Source organism: Syngnathus scovelli, chromosome 15, assembly GCF_024217435.2.
Source record: "Syngnathus scovelli strain Florida chromosome 15, RoL_Ssco_1.2, whole genome shotgun sequence".
Classification (NCBI taxonomy): Eukaryota; Metazoa; Chordata; class Actinopteri; order Syngnathiformes; family Syngnathidae; genus Syngnathus; species Syngnathus scovelli.
In genome coordinates, this window is record NC_090861.1 from 1567448 (window position 1) to 1594829 (window position 27382).

The following is a 27382-nucleotide window of genomic DNA, read 5'->3' on the forward strand; positions in this document are numbered from 1 at the left end:
ATTTATTTCGCTCTCAACCGAGCGGTTGAGGCTGTGAGGCGTGCGCACTGGAGAGCAAGTCAAGTCGTGCTGGACCGGACTGACGCGCCAAATCCTCGCAACTCAAACAAGAGCTGCTAACGTTTTTGGAGAATAAAATCATGTCCACGCATGATGATGGCATGTTCTCGTCTGCATAGCTGACCTCGGATCTCTAAAGTTGTATTTTGAAAGACTACAAGGCATGGCTTTTCCTTTGACGTGCTTCTTTCTGTCTTGGTGAGTGACAAACTCTCGGACTTTTACGCACGACGAGCGCGCTGTTTTTCGCACCACTTGCTAAACTCCTTTCTTATTTTTAAGAGGTATTTTTGCTTTTGCTTTTCCACACGTGCTTTAGTTACAGCTTATGCGGCGCTTGGGGAGCGCAGCACACTGACACCAGCATCTATTTGGATAACATCACGCGTATATTGGATAGACTACTGGACGGCTATGACAACAGGCTGCGACCTGGATTTGGAGGTATGCTTAAATACACTTGAAATCATAAATCACCATTAGGTTGTTGTTGTTACTGGATAAAAGTTAGGCCAAGTTTGCGCCTCCAGGCTGGTTGTGAATATGACGTGTGCATATGTAGCCATTTGTTTGAGCGTGAAAATGAAGCCATAATGTTTTTTAATCAGTGCTACAGTGAAGTTGCATGCAGCAAAACTACAAAATCCATATTAAGATTACAGCACACACTACTGGAAGTACCAAGACTGCAAAATCACAATATTTTTTCCCCCTATAGCCTATCTTTAAAAACAATATAAATACTATATACAAATATAACAGCTTCTCACATTATTTTTATCATGGAAATTATAAATGCCTGACTGCCTTTGCTGTAGGTCCAGTGACAGAAGTCAAAACGGACATCTTTGTCACCAGCTTTGGCCCAGTTTCAGATGTGGAGATGGTATGTAAACAAGAAGTTCTTTCATTTGCTGCTTGTCATGCACATGCGTGTTGTCTCAATCAGTCATTGTGGATACACAACAGCAAATGTGCACTATTTTTTCTTTTTTTTTCCCCTGTCCCTTGTAACTCAAGTCCTAGCCTTCATTATTGCAGCATTTGGGCAGATGTCATTAGTGCAGCTTAGTCAGACTTTAATCTGTCTGACAATCCCTCCGTTAGAGAGAGGGAGAGAGATGTAGCTGATGTTGGGATGGACGGGGATAGGCTGCTGGCTACTCTTGACATGAGATAGGCCGAGCCAACGCTATATGTCTATTGAACATGATGCTGCTGTTTAGAGCTTTTCTTGGAGACTTTAAAGCCTTGATGATAATGATGATGATGATGATGGCGAAAGATCTATTTACTGTACAGAGGCAAAGGGGGAGGGGGGGCAGTTCAGTGAGGTTACCAATTTGACCTCAAAACATCCAGGATTGACTTTTTTTAAAGACTCACTAGCTTAAAGATACAATTTGGTAATAGTTGTGATGGTAATAAATAACGGTATTTGAAGTAGTATAATTGGATAAAACATTCTAGTCAAATAAAAATAAAAACGAGTGCTCTTAAGAAAACATTCAACAGCCCAACATTTGTTTTAAATGTGCAATAATTATATACGGAGGACTGAAAAGTTGAAGTCCATCCAAATGTGGCAAATTTCAATACATAAATCAGACACATTGCCAGCACGCTGCTCAGCAGGTTCCAAAGAAACCATGGCTCACTCCCCATCTGCCTGTCTCTGCAGGTTACAAAGGTAGCGGCATCATCCAAGTCATAGTAAACAAATTGTAAAAATTCTACTCGTCCTCAACAGGAATACACCATGGACGTGTTCTTCCGGCAAACGTGGATTGACGAGCGCTTGAAATTCGAGGGCCCCATCGAGATCCTAAGACTCAATAACCTCATGGTCAGCAAGATCTGGACGCCAGACACGTTTTTCCGTAACGGCAAGAGGTCCATCTCTCACAACATGACCACCCCCAACAAGCTGTTCCGCATCATGCAGAACGGAACCATCCTCTACACCATGAGGTAACGGCGGCGTGGCCAAGACCAGAATAGAGTGGCGGATGGAGCCCTGGATAACAATTCAAACAAAAAAGCATTCCCGAAAAAAAAGGATGCACAGACTCGCGTAAAGCCATTCCAAAACAAAATATGTGCCATCTGATGGTTAAAGCAGCCTTTGGATGACAATTCAAAGAAAGAGAGAGATAACCTGGAAGATGCGATGAAGGGCAGCAGCTCATATTTCCCCCCAAATAATTGGAACATCCGAACGCATAATGTGCTTTTGTCAAATTCCAAATTAATGATGTGCTGCCTTCTGCATCATCTTTTGAAGTGGAGTTGTCAAAAAAACAGCACATCGGCTGGATTTACACGACATAGTTTGAGACGGGACTGAGATTTATAAAATCTTAAAAGTTTCAAATGTGAGGGAGTCATTCTCTTATCGTTTGCATTCTCTCAACAGTTACTTTTAAAAGTCATTACATCAAATAAGAACTAAATTCTTCTCTATTCCGACAGATTAACTATAAATGCAGAGTGCCCCATGCGCTTGATGAACTTCCCAATGGACGGACACGCATGCCCACTCAAGTTTGGGAGTTGTGAGTTTTTTTTTTCATTCTTGTTTTGTCTCTGTGACAGCTGGTGCCACTCTGTGTGTCACTGACTAATTGACAAGACACCCTTCATAGATGTCAATTTGAAACGCGTGGCTCATTTGAGCAGCTTTGAGTCTGTCATCGTGTGTCACTTTTTTGCAAGCTAGTAATTAGCAAAGGAAAACAGTTGGGATTCATTGTTTTGATTTTTTTTTCCTAGTATGTTTTGTTTGCACAAAAACATGACTGTTTCGTGCCAAAATGATTAAAAACTCTCGTGATGTCTTCTCTACAGATGCTTACCCTGTCAGTGAGATCATGTACACGTGGAAGAAAGGTCCTCTGTCTTCCGTCGAGGTGCCGCAGGAGTCATCCAGTCTCTTGCAGTATGACCTCATCGGTCAGAGAGTGTCAAGTGAGAGGCTCAAGTCCAATACAGGTGAGTCAAGATCTTCGGTGAAGGTTGTAGAGAAATACATTTTGGAGTTGATTTTTTTTCCCCCTCATTTGTTCAATTGACTTCAAAAGGCCAACCTCGAGTTGACTGAACAAAAGGTACGGTCGGGTGTGCAGTTGTATCTTTGAAGATACATAAAATGTATCTTTGATCAATTGCAGCCTTACAGTCCAAAAGTTGAGAAATGAGGACACAGCATCAGGAAAACTTTGCCGTTGAATATCTTCCTCATGAGGACTTTGATCATTCCGGGTCCCTCTTCTTGTCAGATTCCTCATTCAAAAATAAACAACTTGGAATGGAATCAATTGGCTAACCACAAGAGACAACTCTCAGTATATTTTTTCTATTTCAAGACAAGTCACATGTCCAGTCCAGAATGGAAGTAAGCAGATCTTTGGCTTCACTTCTCTCTTTCTGTCTCAGGGGAATACGTCATCATGACCGTCCACTTCCACCTGCAGAGAAAAATGGGCTTTTTCTTGATCCAGACGTACATTCCCTGCATCATGACCGTCATCCTGGCTCAAGTCTCCTTCTGGATTAACAAGGAGTCAGTTCCAGCTCGGACTGTGTTTGGTAAGAATTCTTTTAACTTGACTTCAAACTCAGGTGTGATGTCAAAGACGAAAAGGCTTCTTTTTGAGGTGTTCAAAAAAGGCTAAGCCAAGTAGTTTTCAATTTTCATCCCAGCTCCCAGAAGTGTTTCTTAAAGTATCTAGAAGTCAAATGGAAAAAAAAAAAAAAAATCTGATCGTATCAACTCAACGCCCACAGTTCAACCTCACCACATTTCTCCTTCTGTAAACTTTAAGCAGCACAGTTACCAGCACACTCCTCCTGAACACTGATTGGTTCTTAAAATAAAAACCTTGCTAGCTCATGCAAACAAAGTCAGAGCATGATATTTTTTAACCTTTCTTCATTATCTCTATTCCTCCTCCACAGTGGTTGAGCTGAATTAATTGGGAATAAATGTCCTTTTTGAAATTGCTCATGCAAAGGGCTGAGAGGGGGAGGATGTTTATACTTGGCCCGCTTCTGAGCACTCACAGGTTCCGCTCGCTCACATTACATTACGCTACAGTTGCCACCGAGCTCTAGCCTCAGGAGCACAGCGCGCAAGAAACACCCAAACAGGGAGAGATAGAGAAAGCGAACGGCGATGGAGAAATAAAAAACCTTCTAGACAAAGCAAAGAGCAAATGACTGGAGAAATGTGTGAAAGTCGACAAAAGGAAAAAGGCAAAGTAGGGTTTTTTTTTAGTGCGCAATTCTCTGCCAAGTCATTTGTACTCTTGCATTCACAATACAAAAGCATACAAAGGGTGAGCTGGAGTATTACGTTTTCACATTAAGTGATTTTAGAACATGACGGTTTAATAATTCATAATCAATAGAGTTGTTTTCCTTGCTTGGCATTGGCTGGAAATTCGGCCCGATACTTCAGTTTTGGCAAGGAGAAGTTTTCTTGTCATCATAAAAGCCTTAACAGTCCAAATGGGTCTTGTGGAAGGTTACAAAGCAACCCCAGATGCCAAAGTTGGTCTAAAAAGTTGACATTGTTGATTAGGGAAAGTCATCCATTTGTGATTGTTTGTACATTTTGCAAGGTACTTTTAATGGCTAAGAGAGCTTCAAAATGGAGATGCAGAGAAGCTATAAAGCACACGCAGAGTACATTAAGGCTACAGTATATTGTGGACTGCATCGTCAACATCCGCTCTAAAAGCTTTAAGTCCCTCAAGCAGAAGTCTCCCGAACTTAATTGAGTGCATTCTAATTTGTACCGTGCTTTTTTTCCCCCCCACTACAAAAGCCCTTAAACGCCCCAAGCATTTCATTTCTGTCCCGTCTTTATATCATCAACCTTGTCCTTCGCCCCCTCATACTCTATTTTGCTTCCTCCTTGCCTCTCGCTGTCGGCCTGACATGCTTTCTTCAATTGCCTTGGCCATATTTAAAATAGAGAGCGTCAGCATTGCTTGAGGAAGATGTACGGGTTTTAAGGAGGTTTCTGTCCACTTGCTGAAGTGATGCCTCACAAGAGAGGCATTATTAAGTCACATTAGGCACTTTAATTTCCTGGGCTGCTAATGAAATCCCAAATTTGGTAAAAGCCTGGGCAGTAGTCTTCAATTACCCCCCACCCACCCCCCTTCCCATTTTTACTTCCACAATGAAAGTCAATTAGATATCTAATTTGTTAAGAGTCCTCTTAAAGGGATGTCAGCAATTTTGATTTGTCCTCATGAGGATATTCGATTCAATGGGCTAAAATATGTCATGGATAGATAAGCACGGCAGCCTAAATGCTCTCCACCAATCAATGGTTCCGTACGCAGGTATCACCACCGTGCTGACCATGACCACGCTCAGCATCAGCGCTCGCCACTCCCTCCCCAAAGTGTCCTACGCCACAGCCATGGATTGGTTCATCGCCGTTTGTTTCGCCTTCGTCTTCTCCGCCCTCATCGAGTTCGCGGCCGTCAACTACTTTTCCACGCTGCAAGCTAATCGGGAGCTACGCAAGGCGGCGGCCATGAAGGCGGCGGCTCAAGAGGCCGCAGCTGCGGCTGCCACCCCGGCTGCCAGCACGGGAAATGATGGAGAGGTCTCCTCAGTAAGTGTCAAAATCACCCTACAAATGATCTGTGTCCAATCTAAAACTTACAAGCAGTATCCCAGAATATCTTTTTTGTTGTGGGGGTTGGCTTTGAGCGTATTGGGCACTAGAAATGTAAAGTGAGGTTTAGTCTGGTTGGTAAACGTGACAATTATTGAACTGATTTCCACAAAGCTTTGTGGAAAAGTGTCGTTTGTGGAAGAAAAGCAGATCTGGAACTGTGAAGTGAAAATATGCAGAGGATGGTTTCTATTCTCAATAGAGTTACAGTAGGTGGTTAACTTAATTGCTTGTTAGCTCGATGATGATGTAACATTTTAGCTGTCAGGTTGATGACGCTTCTATGCTTGGAACATGACAATTTAATTTTACCGCTCTGAGAAATTCGGAATGATTTTTTTTCCCACAAATAATCTTACGCCATGTTTTCAGTATCCAAAGGATCTTGCTCGTCTTTGTAAAGGCAGCGTTATATGTACTGAATCATATTAAATTGCGTCGGCGTACCTAATGTCGAGGCCATTGAATTTACAAACACACACACACTCCCACCTCATTCATAAGAAATTCATGACAACCTTGCTAGAGTCTCTCAAAGCACACGGAAGTTTGCACCGACTCACAAGCTGAGTTGAACTTTTTTTCTTTACTGGTTGGCTGCTCTGCTGCTACCGCTGGCTATTTATTTTGCCTTCACACACTGGCCATGCATGCACTTTATCCATCTCCACTTTATCCATTTCCATTCAGGAGCGAGCATCCCTGTATAATCTGCTGCACAGCCTCAAACACATACATATACACGCTTGCTTCTATATGCACTCCCTGACTTAATCTGGAGTATTATGCATCCCACATCCATACAACACACTCATCCATTTCTAAAGTGATTTATCTATTCATCTAGCCTGAGTATATCCATCCTCCTCTTCTCTCCGGCCGCCCAGTTACTGTGTGATCACTACCGAGAGTGACATGAAGAGACAGCCAGTAGTCGTCCCTGTGAATGGCGCTGCTGAGGATTATGTAAGAGCCATAGATTAAGGGAATATCTGCGAAGGGAGGGCACCCAACACACCGGAAGAGGAGGCCGGCCTGGGCCAAAGACGCATAGATACATGCAGTGGGGTTTGTTGTGTGCGTAAGAGTTGCAGTGAAAAGAGCTGAGTGGGAGGGAGGCTTCATAGAAAATGACTGCTTTCACCAAAATATGTAGGAGGGCAATGAAAGGAACGCGAGGAAAAATAGCAAGCGACCGCGGGTAGAAGTAGCCGTCATCCAGTCACGATTTTTAACATGACGACTTGTTATGGCTGCAAGGGAGAGCCACAGTGGAAAGCAGTGATGATTTTTTGACAGGTCATGTGATATCATTAAGGGAAATATGTTGTTAAAAGTTTTTGGGTGGTGTGTGAGTTGGGGATTTACTATCGTGATGTATTCTTGGACAGGGAAAGTCAGATTTATAGCTTTGGATTTAAGTGATGGTAGGTGGCTTGACTTCTTTGGACAACAGTGCCTCTACTGGTTGAAGGCAAGCAGTGCAATGTGGCTTCAATAGCTTTAAGCAACCCAACAATCAATTCCGCATGACAGAAATGTGGCAATCTAAAAGCGTCTTAAGGCAATATCTGTCAGGAAGTAATGTTGAAAAATCTTGTTGGTGTCAACGCGTTAGATGTTACAATATGATGAAGTGTAACAACGCTCTCATGTAAGATGCTGTATCAAAATATTTGTAGGGCTAAGTTGACAGTCTTGGGATATGGGCGGCTTTGATGGATGGTAACAACGCGCAGGCCACATTATGTGGATGCATTTGAAGGAGCCTTCAAAATTGGAACGACTTTTATTCTGATGTAATTGATGTTCAAGGAAAAATTGGGTGGAGGCTTTAATTGGAACACCACACAGGGGGGGTGGGGAAATCATTTCAGTTCTTGACTAACGAAAGAGAAGACTACACAATAATCCCACAATGACTAAAATGCTGCAAATGAGGCAAATTCTTTCCCCAAAAACAGATAAATACTGTCAGTGCATTCTCAGTATTTACATGCACATAACTAACTTTCCACAAGCGTGTTGACGCCCACTCACCACCCACTCAAATGACCTCCCAGACTACACACATTTGCAATAACCTTATTTTGCACAACCTACACATACAGGCACACAGAACATTTACATATCGATTGCAACTACCCCCGCACACACAGTACACATACCCAAACAATATATTCACTTGTCCAATAGTAAGGGACCATCTGTGCTATGCCAGCGTGTGTGTGAACAAATATAGAGCAGAGGATAAAGAGGAGCGCATCCCACTTGGATTTGACCAGCAAGAAGCCAACCAAGCTAGTGTGTCATCATTAGAAAAAGATTCTCTTTGGGATCCGTTACTATGTATAGTACACACACATGCACACACAGTGGAATTGATCAACAGACTGGTGATGGAATTTATAAAACCATCTCGTGGTATCAAACACAAAAATAAATCTCCATCCTAAAATAGGGACCAATTCAGACCAATGGAATAATAATAATAATAATAATAATAATAATAATAATAATAATAATAATACAGATCTGATATAGATTTTCATTCTGCTGCTACTGGGATAATCTGGTAGCTCCAAATTTGTTCTATTCCTGTGCTAGTGCAGGTAAAGATTCTGTGCTGTTTTCTTTGGATTATTGCGCTGGCTGGCTGGCTGGCAGTCTCGCTCTCACGCTGACTCTATCTACTGGCAACATGGTATTTTTTGACCCAATTCCCAGAAGTACTTTGGTTTCTCTCTCCGGGATTGCTTGACTCAAACTTGATGAGGCTCGCTGATAACCACGTGTCAATAAATATGCAGGAATGTGTTGAAAAAATGTCGGAATGTCCCTTAGAAACAAACAAACATCATTTATTCCCTTTGTCGAGCTTCTTGACGACTCTTTATTAATATTTGAAACAAAGTTTTTACATCCGCACATGCAGGGACTAAACCCAACAGTTGCCTGAATAAGGCATTAACGTCATCAAGAGCATGTTTTGACTTGCAGTGCTCTTTTTAATCTCTTTACTATTAATATTGTAGTGATTAAAGACATTTGATGTCTTATTCCTGCCTCGGCGTATTGTGATTAGATGCAAGAACCCAAACCCAGCATTGTTTTGAATGCCCTCATGTCACGTCATGCAAATTTCTGTCTTCTCTCCAAGGCGGACGCCAGCAACGTGTTGAAGAAGAGGATGAATTCGGCGCCCCTTTTCGAACGGCCGGCCAAAACCTTCCCCAACCCGCCCGTCAGCGCTCAGGCCTTCCTGCAGCAAGGCTCCGCCGTGCCGGCTAACAACGTCCTGACCGGCACGAGTATCATCGACAAATACTCTCGCATTCTCTTCCCACTTTCCTTCGGCGCCTTCAACTTGGTCTACTGGATCGTGTACCTCACCAAGGACACCATGGAGATGACCAGGTGAACACATGGCATGCTTGCTACTTTCAAAACGCTGCTGGGACTACTTTACGGAACTGCGATGAAAGCACTCACGACTTTGTTTTGTGTGCGTATGCATGCAAGTGAAGTGTCTCCTTCTCCGATAAGCATTTCTTTTTCTTTCAAGCATGCATTGTCTTCACCTGGGACTTGAATTTATTATTCAGCAGCCGCACAATACTCCTACGCTTTCATCGCTAATTAGTCACCATATGGCTTTTTCGAACAGCAGCTTCAGCTACACAATGTAACGTGTGCGCGTTTCTATATAGGAAAAAAATGGCTCTATATTTGTTATTCAGTGTTTTGCTAGCACTTGCAGCCTGGAGGTGAATTTGCTTTTACATGTACAGTGAACTACTTGATATAAAACAGGGTCACATAACACACTACATGTACGAAAGCAACATTAAGCTACGCTAAGATAAGCACTTTAGCGATAGAGTGCCGTTGGAACTGTCCGTGGTCCTGAAGGCATCAAGCTCAGGTATTTAGATCCTTGATCACCACCCGCTTTCTGTCGTGCAATAAAGCAGCGCAGCAATAGAGTGCCGTTGGAACTGTCCGTGGTCCTGAACGCATCAAGTTCAGGTATTTAGATCCTCGATCACCAGAAACGTCAGCGGGAATTTAATTCAATCCAATTCAATTTAATTAAACCTTTCCAAAAGAGAATGGTGCCATATTACTGTTGATAAAAATAATTCTGCTGCCAGCCCTGCGTGATGGAGGATAATGTCAGACAAAGGGGCCGTCCCATTTTATATTCAGAGTTTAGGGATTTGGGTTTATTATGACTGAAATGACAACAAAATAAAACCAATGAAAAGTGTCTGTACATTTCTCAGTTTACGAATTATGACATAAAATGATGGGAACATTTTTTACATACATACATTTCTAATTGTGTGGGAAGTGGCGCTGATGTTTTATTTCGCTACATGAAAGGGTCAGTATATCAGAAACCGCTTTTGAAACGATCTCAGCGGATTGTTCAACTGTCTACAAATGCATACGAAAACATAAAAAAAAGTAAAGACTTTCATCCAAATCTAATGTACAAAAATGCTCCCCCCTACAGACTGTGTCTTAAAAAACACATTTGCTTTCACATAAGAAAGCGAGACGTGACATCCACCACAGACACGACAAGGTTTATAACGATTGCAGCTTTTATGGTGTCATTATGGCAAAAGCAATGTGTATGCCCCCCCCCCCCCCCCCCCTTTGCAGATTAAATGAGGCTGTTGCAACATCAGCTCAATGTGTGGTTTGACACTTAGCTGTTCAAAGGAGAAAAACTGTTTATGATGCTCGCGTGTAGGCAGGCTTGCGTATTTCTCCCACCTACAATATGTGATGCACACATTCATGTGGGCATATCTGCATCATATTCTGTAGGGGTGGGGGGGTATCTGGGTCCGGCCCCCTTATGGGATCTATGGTTAAAAATAGAGAAACTCAGACATCATATGAGACACATTTTTGGCAGTGGCATCAAGAATGGCCTGCTCAATTAATCGAATTTTAATCATAATCGCCATTTTGGCTCCAGACGATCTCAAAATTCATATAATCGACGACAAATTTGGTGTTTCCGTACCGTTCTGAGATGCGCATGCACAACTCAATCGCGACGCCCCTGCGTAGGTGGAGATGAAAGTTCATCAACTCGTTTACTTTCAATCAAGGATGCCATATGTATATAGTGAGCAAGATAGTGGAGCTAGATAGATATAAAGGCAACAAGAGCAGAGTTTTTTCCAAGTCTGACTAGTGTATGCTTGTGTGTGAAGCTACATTCAATCAATACAGGCGCATTGAAAACATGCAAAGAGAGTGTTGAAAGGATAACCAAGGTGATAAAAGACCCGGCGGCCTAGAGGTGATAGCTTCAAGTCCCCAGAGGTGCTCCAGGCGCTAAGCGGACCAGCCACTCCAAAGCAGCACTGCACGCTTGCTTGACATTGTGATCGATTGCACTTGAATTATCTTCACAGCAAACGTCAGGGTGTTTAACATGAAATAAATATCAAATGCATTTTCTTTTTCTTTGGATGGAGCTTATTTTCAACTTGCAGACTGGCTGCACACCGAAGACAGTGTATGTGCGCGCATTTAAATACGTAATGCGCTGTAGTATTAATCATGACTAATAATAAATTAAAAGCATGGATTAAATCACGGGAAGGAAGCACGTAGTGTTTATCTCATTTGCAATCAACGCTATAGGTAAATTATCCATGCTAATTAGCGTCGTGCTAATCACATGGATGGGTTAAATGCAGAAATCAAATATTGCAGGGGATGTCAAAATTATTTCATGACAAAGTCATCATTTAGTTTGGGTTCCATCTTGTTTGGCAATATCATTAGGAACACCCGCACAAAACAAAAAGAGTTATTTTGATTGAACATTTTTGGGATGATCATAATATGGATGACTGAGAATCTCTACACACATGACGAGTTTCTTTTTTAGCCAGCACATTGGGATTTTATTTTTCCCTAATGTGACAGCAACTTCCAAATGGCTCAGGCAATTACGCTATTAAGCTAACGATGAACAATATATCTTTGTGGTTCTAATTTGTACAGCGGGCTAGTCTTTAACATGTCTATGCAAGAGATGTGGCTTTGTGTTAAAACATCTCTGTGGACTTTACAGTTTACTCGCGTGGGCTTGCGGGTACTCCGGCTTCCTCCCACATCCCAAAACAACACGCGCCTTCGGATAATTAAAGACTCTAAATTGCCCTTGGGTTTAAATGGGGATGCCAAATGCTTGTTTGTCCAGCCAGTTGCTGACCACCAGTAGCCCGACCTTGGCTGCGATCTGCTCTCGCTCGCCAGCAAGTCTAACGAGACCAGAAAGTGTATAGTTGGATATTTCACTGTTGTCATTTAAGATCCATTCACATGGACAGCGCCGCCCACACTGTTGAGTCTCTGACCCTAACATCCATGTTAAACTCTTCCATTAAGCACAAACAGACTAAAAGCATGCCCCCCCCCCTTTTTTTTTGCCATCTTTTTGTATGTTTGCCCCTATTAGCACAGGCCCTCCCGCGGGGATAAGCTGGACCAGAAGAGTCCCGTCTGTTTATGTGAGAGTGTGTGCAGGTGGATCCGTGTATGCGCCTTGTGCGAGAAAAGCGAACAAGTGTGTAAATGTGCCGTGGCAGCAGCAGTAGCGCAGACTGACTGGAGGCTACTTTCATGAATAGCGCCATTCAGAGGATGACGTGGAGGAAACAAATTTGCTGAAAACACTTCCTTCCATGAGGGGCCGCAGCTGGTGGATGCACTGGTGGCGGGATGCTGTGTGCGCGCGCATGTGTTTGTCTGCCATCTTAATTGCCCATCAGTGCCAAGCTTGAGGAGAAAGAAACACTTCCCTGTCATTGCTGGTAAATCCAAATCACTAAATGCGCCTTCCAAGTCTTTTTTTTTTCAAGTTGTGGCTTTTTAATGATCATTCCATTACAGGCCAGCAAGTAGCGCTCGGCGATCTATCATTCTCCCTAGGCCACGTGGGACCCCGGGGAATGGTTCCATCCTCCCGGGTGTCACTTGTTCTGTCTGCACGTGGCTGCGTGCTTGCGTGTGTTTGTCACGCACGGTTGCATTTCTCAGTTCACGCTTAAGCGGAGACCGGCCGACTTTTATTCTTTCAAAGAGGAAAGCGCACTCAAGTCACTTCCTGTTTTTCTGACTTTCACCCGCGCTGCCATTCCTCGGTTGATCTCCTTAATCGGCGAGTCAAGTAGTGTGTCGATTTGTAGGACAATATAGAGTGGGCAGTGCCATCTGGTCATTTGAATGATGTACAGTCGTCCTCGCCTCCACTAAAGAGAACAGATTGCTTAGCCCAGAGGTCAAAAGTTCAAGAATTAGTCCCTCCTTTGAAGTCGCCACACATTGAATTGGGATTAATCAGTCACAATTGAGTCCTTTAATGAAAAGGAATGGATTTACAGTAGTCCCTCAAGAAGTCATATCATTTGGATTTTTTGGGGGGAAAGTATACAAAACTTCATTTGAGGCCATTCATCCGCATACAAGCAGCATTACATGTGGAATAATGTTTATTTTTATATCCTATATTAACATTGATTTATATTTACTGCACATTCCAAGCATCTTCATAATTAACTCAATCATGTATGATGCATGCAATTTTTAGCAGCAAAATAAATAGAGTATAATAAATAGCTTCAGAAAAAAAGATTCATTCCACTCCTTGGTTCATTTAAATAAATTAACATAAAATAAAACCTAAACACTGTTTTTTTTTTTTTACTTTTGTACACATTTTTTATTTAATGCTTTGGGATGACTGAAGAAAGACCACCATCATTTTTAATCCGAGTTTGACTTGCTCCGTTGGGTTTTTGTTCAAACAAATCGAAAGCAGTCACAGGAACGCAGTCATTCACTAAAACATGTTTTTCTCTTTTTAAATTGGTGCCAGCCACCCTAAACCGCAGCAGCCCATTTTGCTGGAAAAATAAGTGAAATGTTTATATGTGGCTGAGTTTGACCAAACTTCGTTCGCTAAACAACAACTAAAAAAGCACAAAAAGGGGTGAGAAGGGGAGGGCTTTGCCGGCAGCCGTGCGAGATCGGCGAGTGAAAAATGTCTCTCGCCAATGTCAGCTTCCCCCTGCTCTGACATATCAAAAAGAGAAAGAGGAGGAAGGAGGAGGAGGTTTGAGCTCGGCAGCAGAAGTTTTCAGACAAAGTTTCCAGCAGGCAATGCTGGTGGAGGTGGAACTGACAAAATTTGAAATTTCTGAATTTGGCCTGTAATGAGCTAGGGCTGTTACATCACTCTGCTACTGATGGCAACCGAGGAGGGAGGTGTTGCCTATCGGACTGGGCCAACTCGGTGAATTATTAACGTTGAAAACTTTTCATAGACATACAGCGGCACTTTAAAATGTTGGACACACTTTCTCATTCAAAAGCATGAGAAAATGTATTCAAACTTTGAACTGGTTCTGTCAGAAAGTGAATGTTTTATCATGACAATTTCAACCTGGATTGTTTTTTTTTTTAATTACACAGAGGATGACATAATAGTTTAACATTGTGCTTTTGCTCTATTTGTTTTCCAGGGACACCGTCTGAATGCGGGGAAGGGCGACATCACACAGATGCAACTCCATAGACACACATACATGCATACAAGAGTGTGACCTCACCATTCATTGTGTGTGCGTGAGTGATGGCATGGCGAGAAAGTCTCTTCTAATGCATTGTACGTCCCTTTTTAAGTTTACTTTCAAACCACAACAAAAACAAAAAGTGTCTTTATAGTCAATGCCAACTTAAGCCTGAGATGGGACTATTGATGATGTTGAATGATAGCAAGGCGGAGGAGCAGCAGGCTCTGCTTAACTTTTGTCATGCATGTCCACACTCAGTTCATGAAATTCTGCACACGTTCATCATCGCATATTCATTTTCCCTTGTCCTTTATTTATTTAGTCATTTAATTTTTCGATGGAATGAGTGTACTCCACGTAATGGGCTGACTTATCCTCTCCAATTATCACTTCAAACTCAATCACATCATTTCCCCCGGTGGCTGGCAGCAAAGAGGACAGGAGGGAACATCTTTAAAACAAAACATTTTCAAGTGGCGCGCTTTCGCGGCTACTTTGCACAAATGTTGAACATTTGGGCTTTTCATTTGCAAAATGGAAAAGGCAGAACCTGGATTTAACTCATTAAACAGGCATGCGTTGGGCAAATACTGCAGGGCAGGGTGTTTAACACCGACTAATGCAAATGAGCGCTGATTTATATATGTATAAAAAATACATAAAAATCAACACACACATATGCACACACACGAATATAGTCGCAAGATTGTTATATATACACGGTTATGGTAAAAAAAAAATAGTATTACCTGAGTAGAGTGAATGAATAGGTTTTCCTATCTGTATATTGATTTCTACCTGACGATGCATGCATGTAAGTCCAATTGGGAAAGTGTGGGCATGTGCGTCTATGCGCTGTCTAACCCCAACCCTAACTGTAACCCTGCTAATAAACGGTGAAACAAAACCAAGCCACGGTAAATGCATGCAGTCATTTGGGGGGGGGCTGGAAGTCTGATTATAAAGAGTTCTATAAAATACCTTAAAAGAAAAAAAAAAAAACTTAACAACAGAGCGCACAGTACTGTTCATACACTCAAGCTTCTCTGTATCTAAGCAACGGCGTATGCACACTTGAGAAAATGTTGATTGTCATTCCTCTTGAAAAATGTATCCAATTATCACGCTTTTTTTTTTTTCTATAAAACGTGTTCGCCAGTTCTTAATTAAGAAGACAGCTTCTGGCTTCTTGTTCTCATTTAACAAGGAGCAAAAAATAGAAACCTCAACCCAGAATCATCAATTATCCAGAATGTCAAAACATGTCCTTTCGTAATCCACTTGTGTGGATTATGCCTAGTTTACAATTAAGTGGTAGCATGTTGTGCTGTGTAAATGTGCGCTGCTTCATCACATTCATCATCCTGAAACTTTTTTTATTTCCTCATTAAAGTCTCTTCTTTTAACACAGGCACCTTTTCAAATGACAACTCTCAACACAATGTCCCAAAAGATATGCACAAACACTACGACTGGATATTAATAACTTTCTAGAAATCCCATACGCATATAACTTATTGATGAAATAAAATATGACGTTGTACTCAGTGCTAGTACTAACAACAATAATATTAATAACTATTACTATCCTATTCACAGTTTTTTTTTTTTAATTCCTCTATGTTGGCATGATGAATGTATGATAAATGTATGATGTCTACTGTGTAGATCAGAGTAGGTGTGATCAAAATACATATATGTATTCTTAGTTCTTTTATTTGATTAGTTTGGTCTTGAGATGCACAATAATGTCACGCGTTACACAATGACGATAAAGGCATGTAATCATAATTGTAATCATTAAAAATGTAAAAGTGTGGTTAATTAGATTAAATTAGGGAGTCAATTTCATCACTATTTCTATTAGTGTCTGTAGCAGTTGTTCAACAATTTGATTTATTGCAGAAAATCATTAAAATTAACTATTTATTTTTATTTATCACTTGTAAATACTGTTCAATTTGTATTAACATGATTAATCACCCATTTGTTGTCATTGTAATTATTTGGATTTTAATTTTACACTATTTGTTTTTCACTCACACTGTACTGCATGCACTTTTTATTTTACATTTCTTTTATATTTTTCTAATTTATTTTACACTAATTTGGCCCTACATAGAGATTGTACCATGATAGAAACAAATCATTTGAACTCAACAAACACCTTTCTGAATTATACCGTGCAACAACCTTCATGTCTTTGCCAATAGCCTCTTATTATGTCTAATAGGGCTGACATTTTAAAAGAGCCAACAAAAAGTATACATTGACGTGGCTTAAGGCAATTTACTCCTCCACAAAAGGTATTTTTCTCCACATCACCTCTTTGCTCTGCTCTTTTTTGTTGATGGGGGGGTGGCTAAAGAGATCATTGGTTGTCCTCTTAATGCATCCTTTGTGACCTTCCAGCAAAATAAAACATTAGAAAACCAATCATAAGGAAGAAATGGATGAATAGTACATATATATATGTGTGTTTGTTTTTATTTCTGATTATTGGATGTACCTATGACTGCACCTCCAGGAAAAGCACACTTGCACATACAAAGTTACAAACTCCATTGAATACAGAGAATTAACCCCAGAAATTATATTCTGTCGTTTTTTTAAAACAACACTTTGTCACAATTATATATTGATATTGATTTTGTCGCTTTCATTTTCCACAAAATCAAGGACCCTAATGACATTTTGCATTAACGTGTGTCTCGGTAAAGGCAATATTTGAATGCAAAGTGAAACCCTGCTTGATAATAAGCTGCACTTGTAAATGTTTTTGAGTCACCACAAGCCTTTGTACTCCAGGCAGCTCCATTTTTTTCCCCCTGCAGCATTGGAAAAACAATTTGTGGTCCCTGTTGAGTGAACGTTTTCCCCACAAGAATGCTCAATAAAGTCAACATTATTTTTGCTGTCCCACTTTGTACAAAAACTACAAGAATGACAGAGAAAACTGTTGCAAAGTGTTTCTTTCCAATGGGGAGTTTAGTCATTGCCAAAAGTTAAAGACAAAAAAAAGTCAATCAAACCAAGTAAGATTCAACAAGAATGTAGGAGTCGAATGTAATTTTAAGTTGTAATTTCACCAATTACCACTAGGTGGCAGATATCTTAGTTGTGCTTACATCGGCTTTTATACTGTCCAATACAACATTGGCAGAACTAATATTTTTGGGGTGAATTTGGAACATTATGGAGGACAAACATAGCACAACAAAATTAAAATCTTGAGTGAGTTAATTTTTCTGAGAAATTTGTTGTTTTTTTAGTTCAGCAGTTTTATGCCAACCATGAATATTAATTTTATGCAAGTGAGCAGGCAGGGAAGGCTCCCACCCTCCGACCACAAATACTATATATTTTTCTCTTTTTAGTTTCTGAATAAAGACAGACAGAGATGTATACGGTGCATCCATCAAGTATCAATAACTGCCGTCAATAAAAATGAATGACTCATGATTAATACACTTGCAAAACTTGAGAACAAATTGTGGCACTGAAAGACCACTAGAGCCTTGTGACTGCTCTTACGTAATAAACAGATTAGCTTAACACAATACTGTATGCATAAATCTATATGCATGCATCCACACGCACACATGCTTTAGAGCAAACTAAGAAGTTCATCGGTTTAATTCACTCAACCTATTGTGCTTCAATCCAATTTGACTCAAATGTCATGTTTGTTATGAACATGGATGCATGCATTTACTGGCCTCTCTCAGTCTGGGTCACAAAAGTGTAGAGTGCCACCTATTGGTGGTGCACAGCCACCTCTCGAACAGCCTTCTCTTCATCCGCATCCCGTCCCACAATGATGCATGGTGGCACTCGACAACTCCTACACACTGACTCACCATATGTTCTTTTTTTGGAGGGCATAGAGAAGACCCACACAAACATTTATGCACGCAAACTGACATACAGGAGGAGGAGTATGAAAAGGATCTACGTGGGAAAAAAAAAAATCTGATTATATACGTGATGCCACCATGCTATGATTTTTCACTATTCCCAATATGTTAATTCATATTTAATTGGAACACAACAACAAGCTATGCATTCCTCCAATAAACTGTTCATTATTTTTACTTTAAGAACATTTTAGAGTGTGCCGGTCCCTTTATGCCTCACGAAAAGTTTTACATTTAATTTTGCACAGTATGTGCAGACGTATAAAAGCCTCCAAGGCAGACTTTCCACCCAACCTCAGTGAGCGACCGCTAAGTGAGAAACTATTACTTCCTACGGGGCCTGTGATAACTGAACATCACTTTTAATTCACCCCTCCAGCTTGGCGGTGGCGGTGAGAATCAACTTTTACAGCACAGGTGATACTTGTGTAGGCTGCGGGAAGAAAATAAGAAAAGTGTCTTTCTCCCAAGACCTTTGACCCTTGCCCCAGGAGGATAATACTGAACCAAGACGCCTACTCAACAGCTGCTGTTATGCTCCTCCACTTTGGAAGAATGCCAAAAAGAACAATACAGCACCAACGTGTCGCCATGAAGAGAGGACGTTATAGTAACCATCATTAAATTGTCATCTTTTGCTTCTGATTGGTTAACCAAGAGTGGAGGAAACAAATGAGGAAAACTGCTTGAAGTGAGATGTGCAGAAAACAGAACCAAAAGGAATACTACCCTCGCCTCTCCAAAAGTGACTCTCGAACACAAGCAGTGGTGTTTTATTTGGCCCGGAATGCAACGACTGTCAGTCATTTAATTTGTTTCCATCTCCTTCTCCTAGTGAAGGATGTATCACGGTGTGGTGCTCACATCTCCACTTCCATTTGCTGGTGACAGCTCGGTGCGTGAGACAATGGTGAAGAGCTTTCAATTGCTGTGAAGAATCGCGACTCATCACATTTCAGCTGTATAGAATAAGAAGAGCGGTGATCCGCAAAAAATCTTTTTCTGGTTGGCGCACGGGCCCAGAAAGTGTTAATTGTTATTAACAATGTCACATTCGGTTTTGGAAATGACGAATTAGCTTACTGAACCAAATATTATCTACCTATAGTATCTGTGGGTAGCCCTTTTGTGTGTAATAGTAACCTCAGTTCTAAGTGGAGTGAAAGGTCATTCCTGCTTAATTTGATGAGGAACTTCCTGTTCCGATTAGACCTACACTGAGGGGCTGTTTAAAAATAACCACATGGAATCTGTGACAAATGACCTCCTTCCACACACGCTGGCGCTCGCTCGGCACACACAGAATGCCAAAAGTGAGTGTGTTTAATAGAAGATGAAAAGCTTGGATTAAGTCTCTTTTTTTTTTCCATCTTCAAAAAACTATGCAGGTTAAAAATTGTATTTATTTTTTTCATTTGCAATGACTGTGACCATCGAAACTAACATTAGGTGTATGTAAACATCAAGCCAATTCATTCCAAACAGGCGGACATGCATTGTGTACACTTGAGCTATGATTGTCCGCAAACTCCTGACATTGCGGTAAAAGCATGAAAGAAGCAAGAGAGAGAGAGAGAGAGAGGGGAAAAAAAAAAAAAAAAAAACATTCATAGCGAGGATTAGCGCAGTAGGGGGGGGGGAGTGTCACGGGGTGGGAGAGAAGGAATGACAGGGAAAGCCAATCTGTACCTAGAGAGGAGTCGTGGCTATTAAGCAGCTTGCTGTGACCTCGACATGGAGATTAAAGTGCAGATACAGAGTAGCGTTGTGCAGATGTGCTTGCACATTAATCCATGGACGGAAGAAACACGCTAACGATGATATATATGCTATTTAATGAGAGGACCAGGGGGCAGGCACAGCTACCACGCTCATCACCTAACCTGGTCACTGACTTGCCATCAAATGATTTCAAGCCATTTATCGCCAGTGGCGACCGTACGTGGCCACCATGATTTTTGAATTAAACGTCTCCAGCTAGGCTGTTTGGCAGCAGGCAGTCAAGGGGAAGAGCATTTTATGGCCAGGAGATGCTGCCTGCTGCCTTTATGGTGGTGACAAGTCAATGCTTTTCCAATTAAATCTTGGTATTTCGGAATATTGTAAAGCAGTCAGGGAAGAAGCCCTCTAAAGCGCTTGGCTGGATAAGTTATGTCATCCAATGTCAAAGCACATATAGGACGACGACCTATGTAAATTTAGAGTCTACACTTAACCTAATAAAAATGCGCCTTTAAATTTCCATTCAACACTGCTAAGAAGATTAATGATATGCTTAATGGTTTATTGAGTGACTATAATATACGTTAATGAAGAACTCACTGGGGTTCGTTGACAAACTACATGCGTGATGAGTCGGTAGTAAACATGGTTCCGTTGGAATTTAAACTGGGGGTGGGAGGGTGGCATAAATATTCGACCTGAAGATGGTGAACTCTAAATCTCCATGGTAACCTAGCCGAAGAGTTTAGCCGTTCCATCTGTTCCTTCGCCAACTTTGAGTTGAGATCCTCCTCAAACCATCTGAGAATTGCTTTGAAAGTTATCAAAAATATATTAAAAGCTCACACAATAAAACATCCCATAAAAACATCATTCAAATGAGACAAGTCATTTGATTACTTAACGATTAATTTTATGCTGTGTAATAATGTGACTGAAAAAAATGCCTTGTACAAAAAGGTATTTAATGACATCATTAGTCTGGTTAAAAGCGGGTAAAGCTCAGTGTTCAGTGGAGCACGTTCTTCATCTCATGGAGAGAAAGAACTGAATTAGCAAAAAGTAGAAGGAACAATAACAGATGGTTGGCTAAAAGTGGCTATTTGGCTGAGTGGATTGATGCCTTCCTGAAGTCTTGGATGACTCAAACACTTTTAGATCAGATATGGCAAAACTAAAATAACAACGACAATAGTTTTCAAAATGATTGATGTGGATATGAGTGAAAACCTTATAAAAGGGTGATGAGTCACTTTGCCTCCATTTAAAACTGAAATAAAAATGACTAATATGACGGAGGGAAAAAATATTATTATAAGATATTATATTATGTTAAACGACTTCATAACCTGTTTGGAAATCATTTACAAAAATGACCTGAGGCTATTCATTTTGTAAATTTAATTGGTTGTGGTACTTTTGCGTCACTATATCCTGTTAGAAAGGGAAAAAAAAATGTCCCTACCGCATCACAGATTACGTCATCGGTCACACACCAAATATCAATACTTAATTATTTTTCTTAATGGAGCGTTAGCCAACACAACGCAGATGTGTTATTTAAATCCCAGTCAGAGGGCCCACCCTCGCGGAAACTCCCAGCGGAGAGCCGTAATTCCGGCTACACTTCAAGTAAATGTGTTGCTTTTCCAGCTGAGGGCTCAGCAGTGAGTCGCTTAGGCGTGACGATACATGTTGCTATCCATGTTGAAGCTGACGACTTTGACGATTAATCGGAGTCCCTCGTGTCCTCGTGACACCTCATCCTGCTGCAGTCAACAGCCAGCCATTGACACAAAGACAACCGAAAATGATGCTCTTAGGTAGTTCTTAAAGGATTTACGCAAAGTTGAAATGAATTAGTCTTTTTTTTTTTCCCCAGTCCCACACTTTAATTAAATGAGATAGTGAATGCGTATGAATGAGTAATCTCATACAATACCCAAAACTGTAATGACATTCAGTAATGCGCAAACCTTGGCTAAAGGCAGGTTAATATAAATTGAACACCCCCATCGATAATAGCCCTCCCACATATACATTCCATTAATCCTTTATAATAAGGCGTTTATTGACGTAATTGGAAAATGCATAGTCTGAACCCCAGAAAAGCTTTGGAGAACATTCTTACTCAACAAAAATATAAATATAAAAATATATCAAATAAAAATACAGGATTATGCATCCATGAAAATATTTCATCTTTCATTATTGTGAAATTAAAAATATTAATATCCGATCCAGGATTCATAAGTGCATTAGCATTTGCTCAGAACTAAAACTAATTTCAAGTGCTAAAGGGTCACGTTGTTCTGTTTTAGTGGCATCTTCAAAACAACAACAAAAAAAGCTTCTTGATGGAGGAACTAAGACAAAAATAAAACCTCATCATAAGGTTTTATATTACAATAAAACCCAATCCTTTTTTAAATTCAGAACGTAATTGCTTGGTTCTGAAACCGTGATGAAAATACCAAATTAGAAAGTGAATTCCTTGATTTCCCTAGCAACCGTATCCTAAAATGTCTCCTTTATCAAATATGAAAACCAATTTGTAATTTAACACTCAGTGAGTTTAAGATGACTAAGGAAGACAACAGTGAACGCGTTTAAAGAGAACTCAATCGGACATTTTTGTTGCTGGAGGTCACAGGGTGGACTTTGTGTATACAACAAAAGTGCAGCAGTGGGTGGATTTGCATGACCAAATTGAAAGCAACATCTTAATAATCCCTTTTGTGCTCACAGTACGATGAGGATTGAACCCCCCCCCCCCCCCCACCCCCCCACCCCCGATATTAATTAAACAGCATTTTTCATGGTGACATACTGACTATCATAATCCCTTTCTCCGGTGAAACACAAGAGGGAGCAAAATGTGGCATGAAATACAGGCAGAACAATTTTTTTTCTTCCGCTCATTTCCATAAGGACGTGCACTAACTACTTTATCGTCATTTATAGAAAAATAAATGTGACACTGCTGGCTTCTACATGCTTATACAATATGTTAAATACTGAAAGACAAACTGTGAATGAGAGCCAAATGTGGGAGTGATATTGGAAAGTTGAGAAAAATAAAGTTCCCGAACAATCCTTTTGGGGTAAAGAGAATCCTGCAGACAAGCCTCGGGAGCCATATCAGTTGTTCTTAAATCCATTGAGACACAAATCCAATTAGCAAATGTTATAATTTTTCATAAGCACGTGTGAAGCGGTGATGACGAGGGAAGGCTCGGACGGACGGACTGATAGATGGATGGACGGATGGGCTGATGGATGCATCAGTCAGGGAATGTGAATTACAGGGAAAGAATGGCTACAAGGTCATTGTGCCAACAAGATAAGTGAGAGTGGCTAAGCGAAGAAAGTGAATGATATGTGAGTCTGCATTTGTTAAAAGCAAAGACTAGCATAAGATGGTGGCTTTGCATTCGTCAAGGTCAAGCAGATAGTTTTTTACATTTAAAGCTGAATCATGATTTAGTTCATGTCGGCTCAGGGTCAATGTGGCGTGAGCCCCTAGTTTGTCAAGAGGACATCAATATTGAACTGGTCACTGGTGACCTCATACTGTTCTGCAATCGAATTATCTTTCTTGAAAACACCACCGTGCGCTTTCATATGCAATCAGAAACAGCCACAGCGCTGTTCTTCATAAAAGCAAATCTACTCTTTCTACCCATCATGCTTTGCACATTAGGAATTACCACAGGAATGCATGCGAGGACCCCGTGCAGCCGTATTCCGCATCAACCAATTTCCGCCAATGTGCTGACGGTGCTAGGGTGAATACTCGCTCCGAGGGGAACTTTCACGCCAGTGTTGACTTGACATATTTCACATCAGCATAGATCATTGTAGGCCTGACACTCAACCCAAACAAAGCATTTCTTTTTGCCATGCAAAGTGCAGGAAGCGCTCATCTCGCAAATCCGTTGGTCGTAAAAATAGGCCCCCGTGGAAATGATTTCCAGGCAATTTAAACTAAGCAAATCATAGAAAATAAACAGCATCACATTTGACATTTTTGGCATGACGAGGCAATTTTACTTTTCATCTGGATATATCGATCACAGAAAAAACTTACTGTATATGGAAACGACTTTGTGTGTGTCTTGCAAAGTCAAAACATAGGAAAGTCAATTCTTGAATTATCATATCTGCATGAACAGAATAGTCATTTAGTGCAATTCTATCCCCCCCAAACGCAATATTAAACATGGAATGTCACAAAAAAAGTGAATCTTAATATTTTTTGTAGCTAATGCTGTGGTCTGGCGAATGTATGCGGACTCATTTTCTTCCACAATTAAAATGTAATTAAAAATCAAGACATGCATAGAAAACTTTAATTATTTGGCTTGGGCCTAGTGATGCTTTTAACACCCGGAACAGTTTGGACGGTCGGCGCATTGTTAAAAAGGAGTCCAATCTGCCGTCTCAGCAGTTGATGTGTTGTACGTGTCATTGAGGTAGACACTGAAGCATTACCTGAAAATCTTAAAGAGCTCGGGCTGAGAGCATCATTTGCATGCTAACAAAAGAAGCTTTTGGGGCATTTACAGGCCAAAATATCCCGTGACAAATTATTACACACACAAAAAAAATCATTCCTTTAACGTGGAGCATCTTAAATTGGGCAGCATAACAAGGCGAAAGGGCCTGAGGTGTCCAACACAAATCTTCCTTCTTCCGCCTAGTTTTGATGGGCACGGACCCCGCAGGTCACTCAAGCCATTAATATGACCAGTCCCAATCACAGTCGGAGAAATGCCACAGGTGGAGGAAGTGCGATGAAAGCACACGAGGGGACAGAACTGTTGGACACGACAATGTTCTTGGCCTCGGGTTCACTGTGATAAATGACGAATCAATCACCCTCTGAGTCCAATTTTTTTTTCCCCCCCATCAAGTGACCATATTTTTTCCAATGGAAATTATACCAGTGTTGGTCTTATTATTATATATATATATATTTTTTAAATCAGAAATGCATGGGTTCAATTCCCACCGAGTGACGGTGCGATGGTGTTGGGTTAATTGACGTGTCTAAATTGTCGATAGGTGTGAATGTGAGTGTTCACAGTTGTTTGTCTCTTTGTGCCCTGTAATTGATTGGCCGATTGCCTTTTGCCCGGAGTCAATTAGGATCCCCCACAAAAAAAAAAAATCCCAATCTGTGGTACAATAAGGAGCACATTATTGCTATGGCGATGCCTATTCCCAATATTAACTTGTCATCAGTACTAACCAGTTTTTACACTTAGCCACCAGCGATGAAGCCCTCAGCACACATTAGGTCCGATAGACGACACTAGTCCAGGTCGGGGAATTCACAAGGGGGACTGACACTTTACAGAACACGAAGCTACATCTATTGTTTGCGGCACAATTACAGTACATTCAGCACGGCCACCTCAGCCGCCATCACACCTTATTACCCCTGTATGCTCCAGTGAGCACATCTCACTCATCGGTAAGCTCGAGTGGCTTCCATCAATCATGCTCAAGCAGCTGTGGAGCCCCAATGCGAAGCTACGCCACCGATTTATGACGAGCTAATGTAGCCTAAAAAATGTTTTCGGCCTCTATGGTATACCAACACAATGTTGAGAGGCGATCCCAGCTGGGTAAAGGTTTACTTAAGATATGTTCTACGCAGTCTTTGAGCAGTTCTGGAGCCTGCATGGCTACACAAAGTCATACACAACATCGCACCGGCATCCATCTTCATTAGGCACTTAACCTTGGATGTGTCCGTTGAAGCATAGATGATATGAGATAGCGCCAATCTAGAGATCCATCGTGCACTTGGAATGTGTGTTAGTAGGCTTTCCGAATCTGCAGCAATGCAACACAGAAGTAAAGACTTACACTGCGTGTGTGTGTGTTCATGTTTATGGTATATATACGGATTCTAAGCGTCTCCCGGGGGGTCGCCAGCAGGTCAGCAACAGCTTTGCCAGCTCAACATATCATCTCCCTACACTGTCTGGGGACTTGGGAACAATAATTAAGAATATTCCTTAAAGGGTGCTTCTAAGTAGAGTATATGAAGGTAATCCTTTTTATATAGTAAAGCACTACAGTGAAACCTCCAAAGGTTACACAAAAGCAGGGATGCTGGTCAGCTTGTTTAAAGAGTACAAATAGTTGAAAAGAAAACAATCAAACTATTATTATTCCAAGAACGATTTGAATATAATTCGATTCACACGTGTTCATAAATTAAAAAGTGTCATGAATGATGTAACTTTTCTGCTACACGTTACCTAATTCCTTCTATTTATGATAATAGAGCTGATTTCGATGTAATGGGATTGGATTGAGGTCATGATTGTCTCTCTTACTGACTTGCCAACAAACTAATTCATACAATCATTTAGTGTCTCTGACTATGAGGTGAAAAGAGGGTAAGTGCGTTATTGATTGCTGTAAGCGTTTTTCTCGCACTTCCCGCGGCACGAGAACATTCCACAATAACCTACAGTTGCTTGAAGAACACAAGCAGCATGGCAACATTTGACATTGTGTTATATGACTTCAATTTTATGATGGTGTTTTATCCAAAACCAATAAAAAGCAAGCTGTGGGGTTTGCATGTCTGCCTCAAGAGTTCCTAATTATTTGGGTGTGGTTTCGATCAATACTCCTGCTTCTCTGGACATTCCAAAAAAAACACAATTCATACTCTAAGTTGTCGATAGTTGTCATTTGTCGATACTGCAATTGAGTATCTGGGCTTTTGCTCAAAGTCAGCAAGAAAATCCTCTTCGTCTCCAATGAGGACTAATGGACGGATTGAAATAAAAGCATCATACATTATCACAGATTCAGGAACGTTATTATCGATTTTTACAGCAATTTTTATTCAGTGCCTGTCTCTTTTTCACACTTGCTGACAAAAAAGCACACAAACACTCCCACACTTCCAGAAATAGAGGTAGCAACAGTCTTTGCAATTTTTTTTTTTTTTTTGTCAACCCACATGTTGATAATGTCACCTTGCCCTGGTGTTTCATTAACTTCCGACAACAATCTCGGAACGCCTCTCGCTCCATTCGGGTTCGAGGCTTGTGTTACATTTGTGTGATAAAGCGTCAAGTTCGCAATGGGAGCAATTATAGACGATATGAATAAACAAGTTGTACTGAATAGAGGAAGTATTTGAAGTGGAGCGACTGAGCGACGGAACAGATGGTCAGCAAGGATTTGAATGCTCGGGACAACCTAAATGGTTACGCGTGTTGGTTGGCTGAATTGCAAGCTTATAACCACTTGTTATGTAAACTGACAAGTGAGAGTGAGGAGAAGCCCGCCTCCGTCTGCTCTGACGTTTGGGCCCGTCACGTACGGTGAGATTTCACAAATGAGTT

At 41.0% G+C, this 27382-nt stretch overlaps 1 protein-coding gene across 1 annotated transcript; it reads left to right on the plus strand.

Moving 5' to 3' along the window:
- Nucleotides 1–17283, plus strand: gabra6b (gamma-aminobutyric acid type A receptor subunit alpha6b). Its single transcript, XM_049743796.2, has 10 exons — nucleotides 1–258; nucleotides 380–504; nucleotides 879–946; nucleotides 1811–2031; nucleotides 2533–2615; nucleotides 2908–3051; nucleotides 3496–3648; nucleotides 5415–5692; nucleotides 8916–9172; nucleotides 14314–17283. The coding sequence occupies exons 1-10, from the start codon at nucleotides 224–226 to the stop codon at nucleotides 14324–14326; spliced, it is 1377 nt and encodes a 458-aa protein (XP_049599753.1). The 5' UTR covers nucleotides 1–223; the 3' UTR covers nucleotides 14327–17283.
- The last annotated feature ends 10099 nt before the right edge of the window (nucleotides 17284–27382 follow it).

What these genes read in the sequence shown, in the direction of transcription:
- gabra6b (XM_049743796.2), top strand. Translation starts at nt 224, where the DNA reads ATGGCTTTTCCTTTGACGTGCTTCTTTCTGTCTTG. An exon ending in ACGTGCTTCTTTCTGTCTTG is followed by an intron (nt 259 to 379) that starts GTGAGTGACAAA and finishes CACGTGCTTTAG; the next exon opens with TTACAGCTTATGCGGCGCTT. An exon ending in ATGATGGAGAGGTCTCCTCA is followed by an intron (nt 5,693 to 8,915) that starts GTAAGTGTCAAA and finishes CTTCTCTCCAAG; the next exon opens with GCGGACGCCAGCAACGTGTT.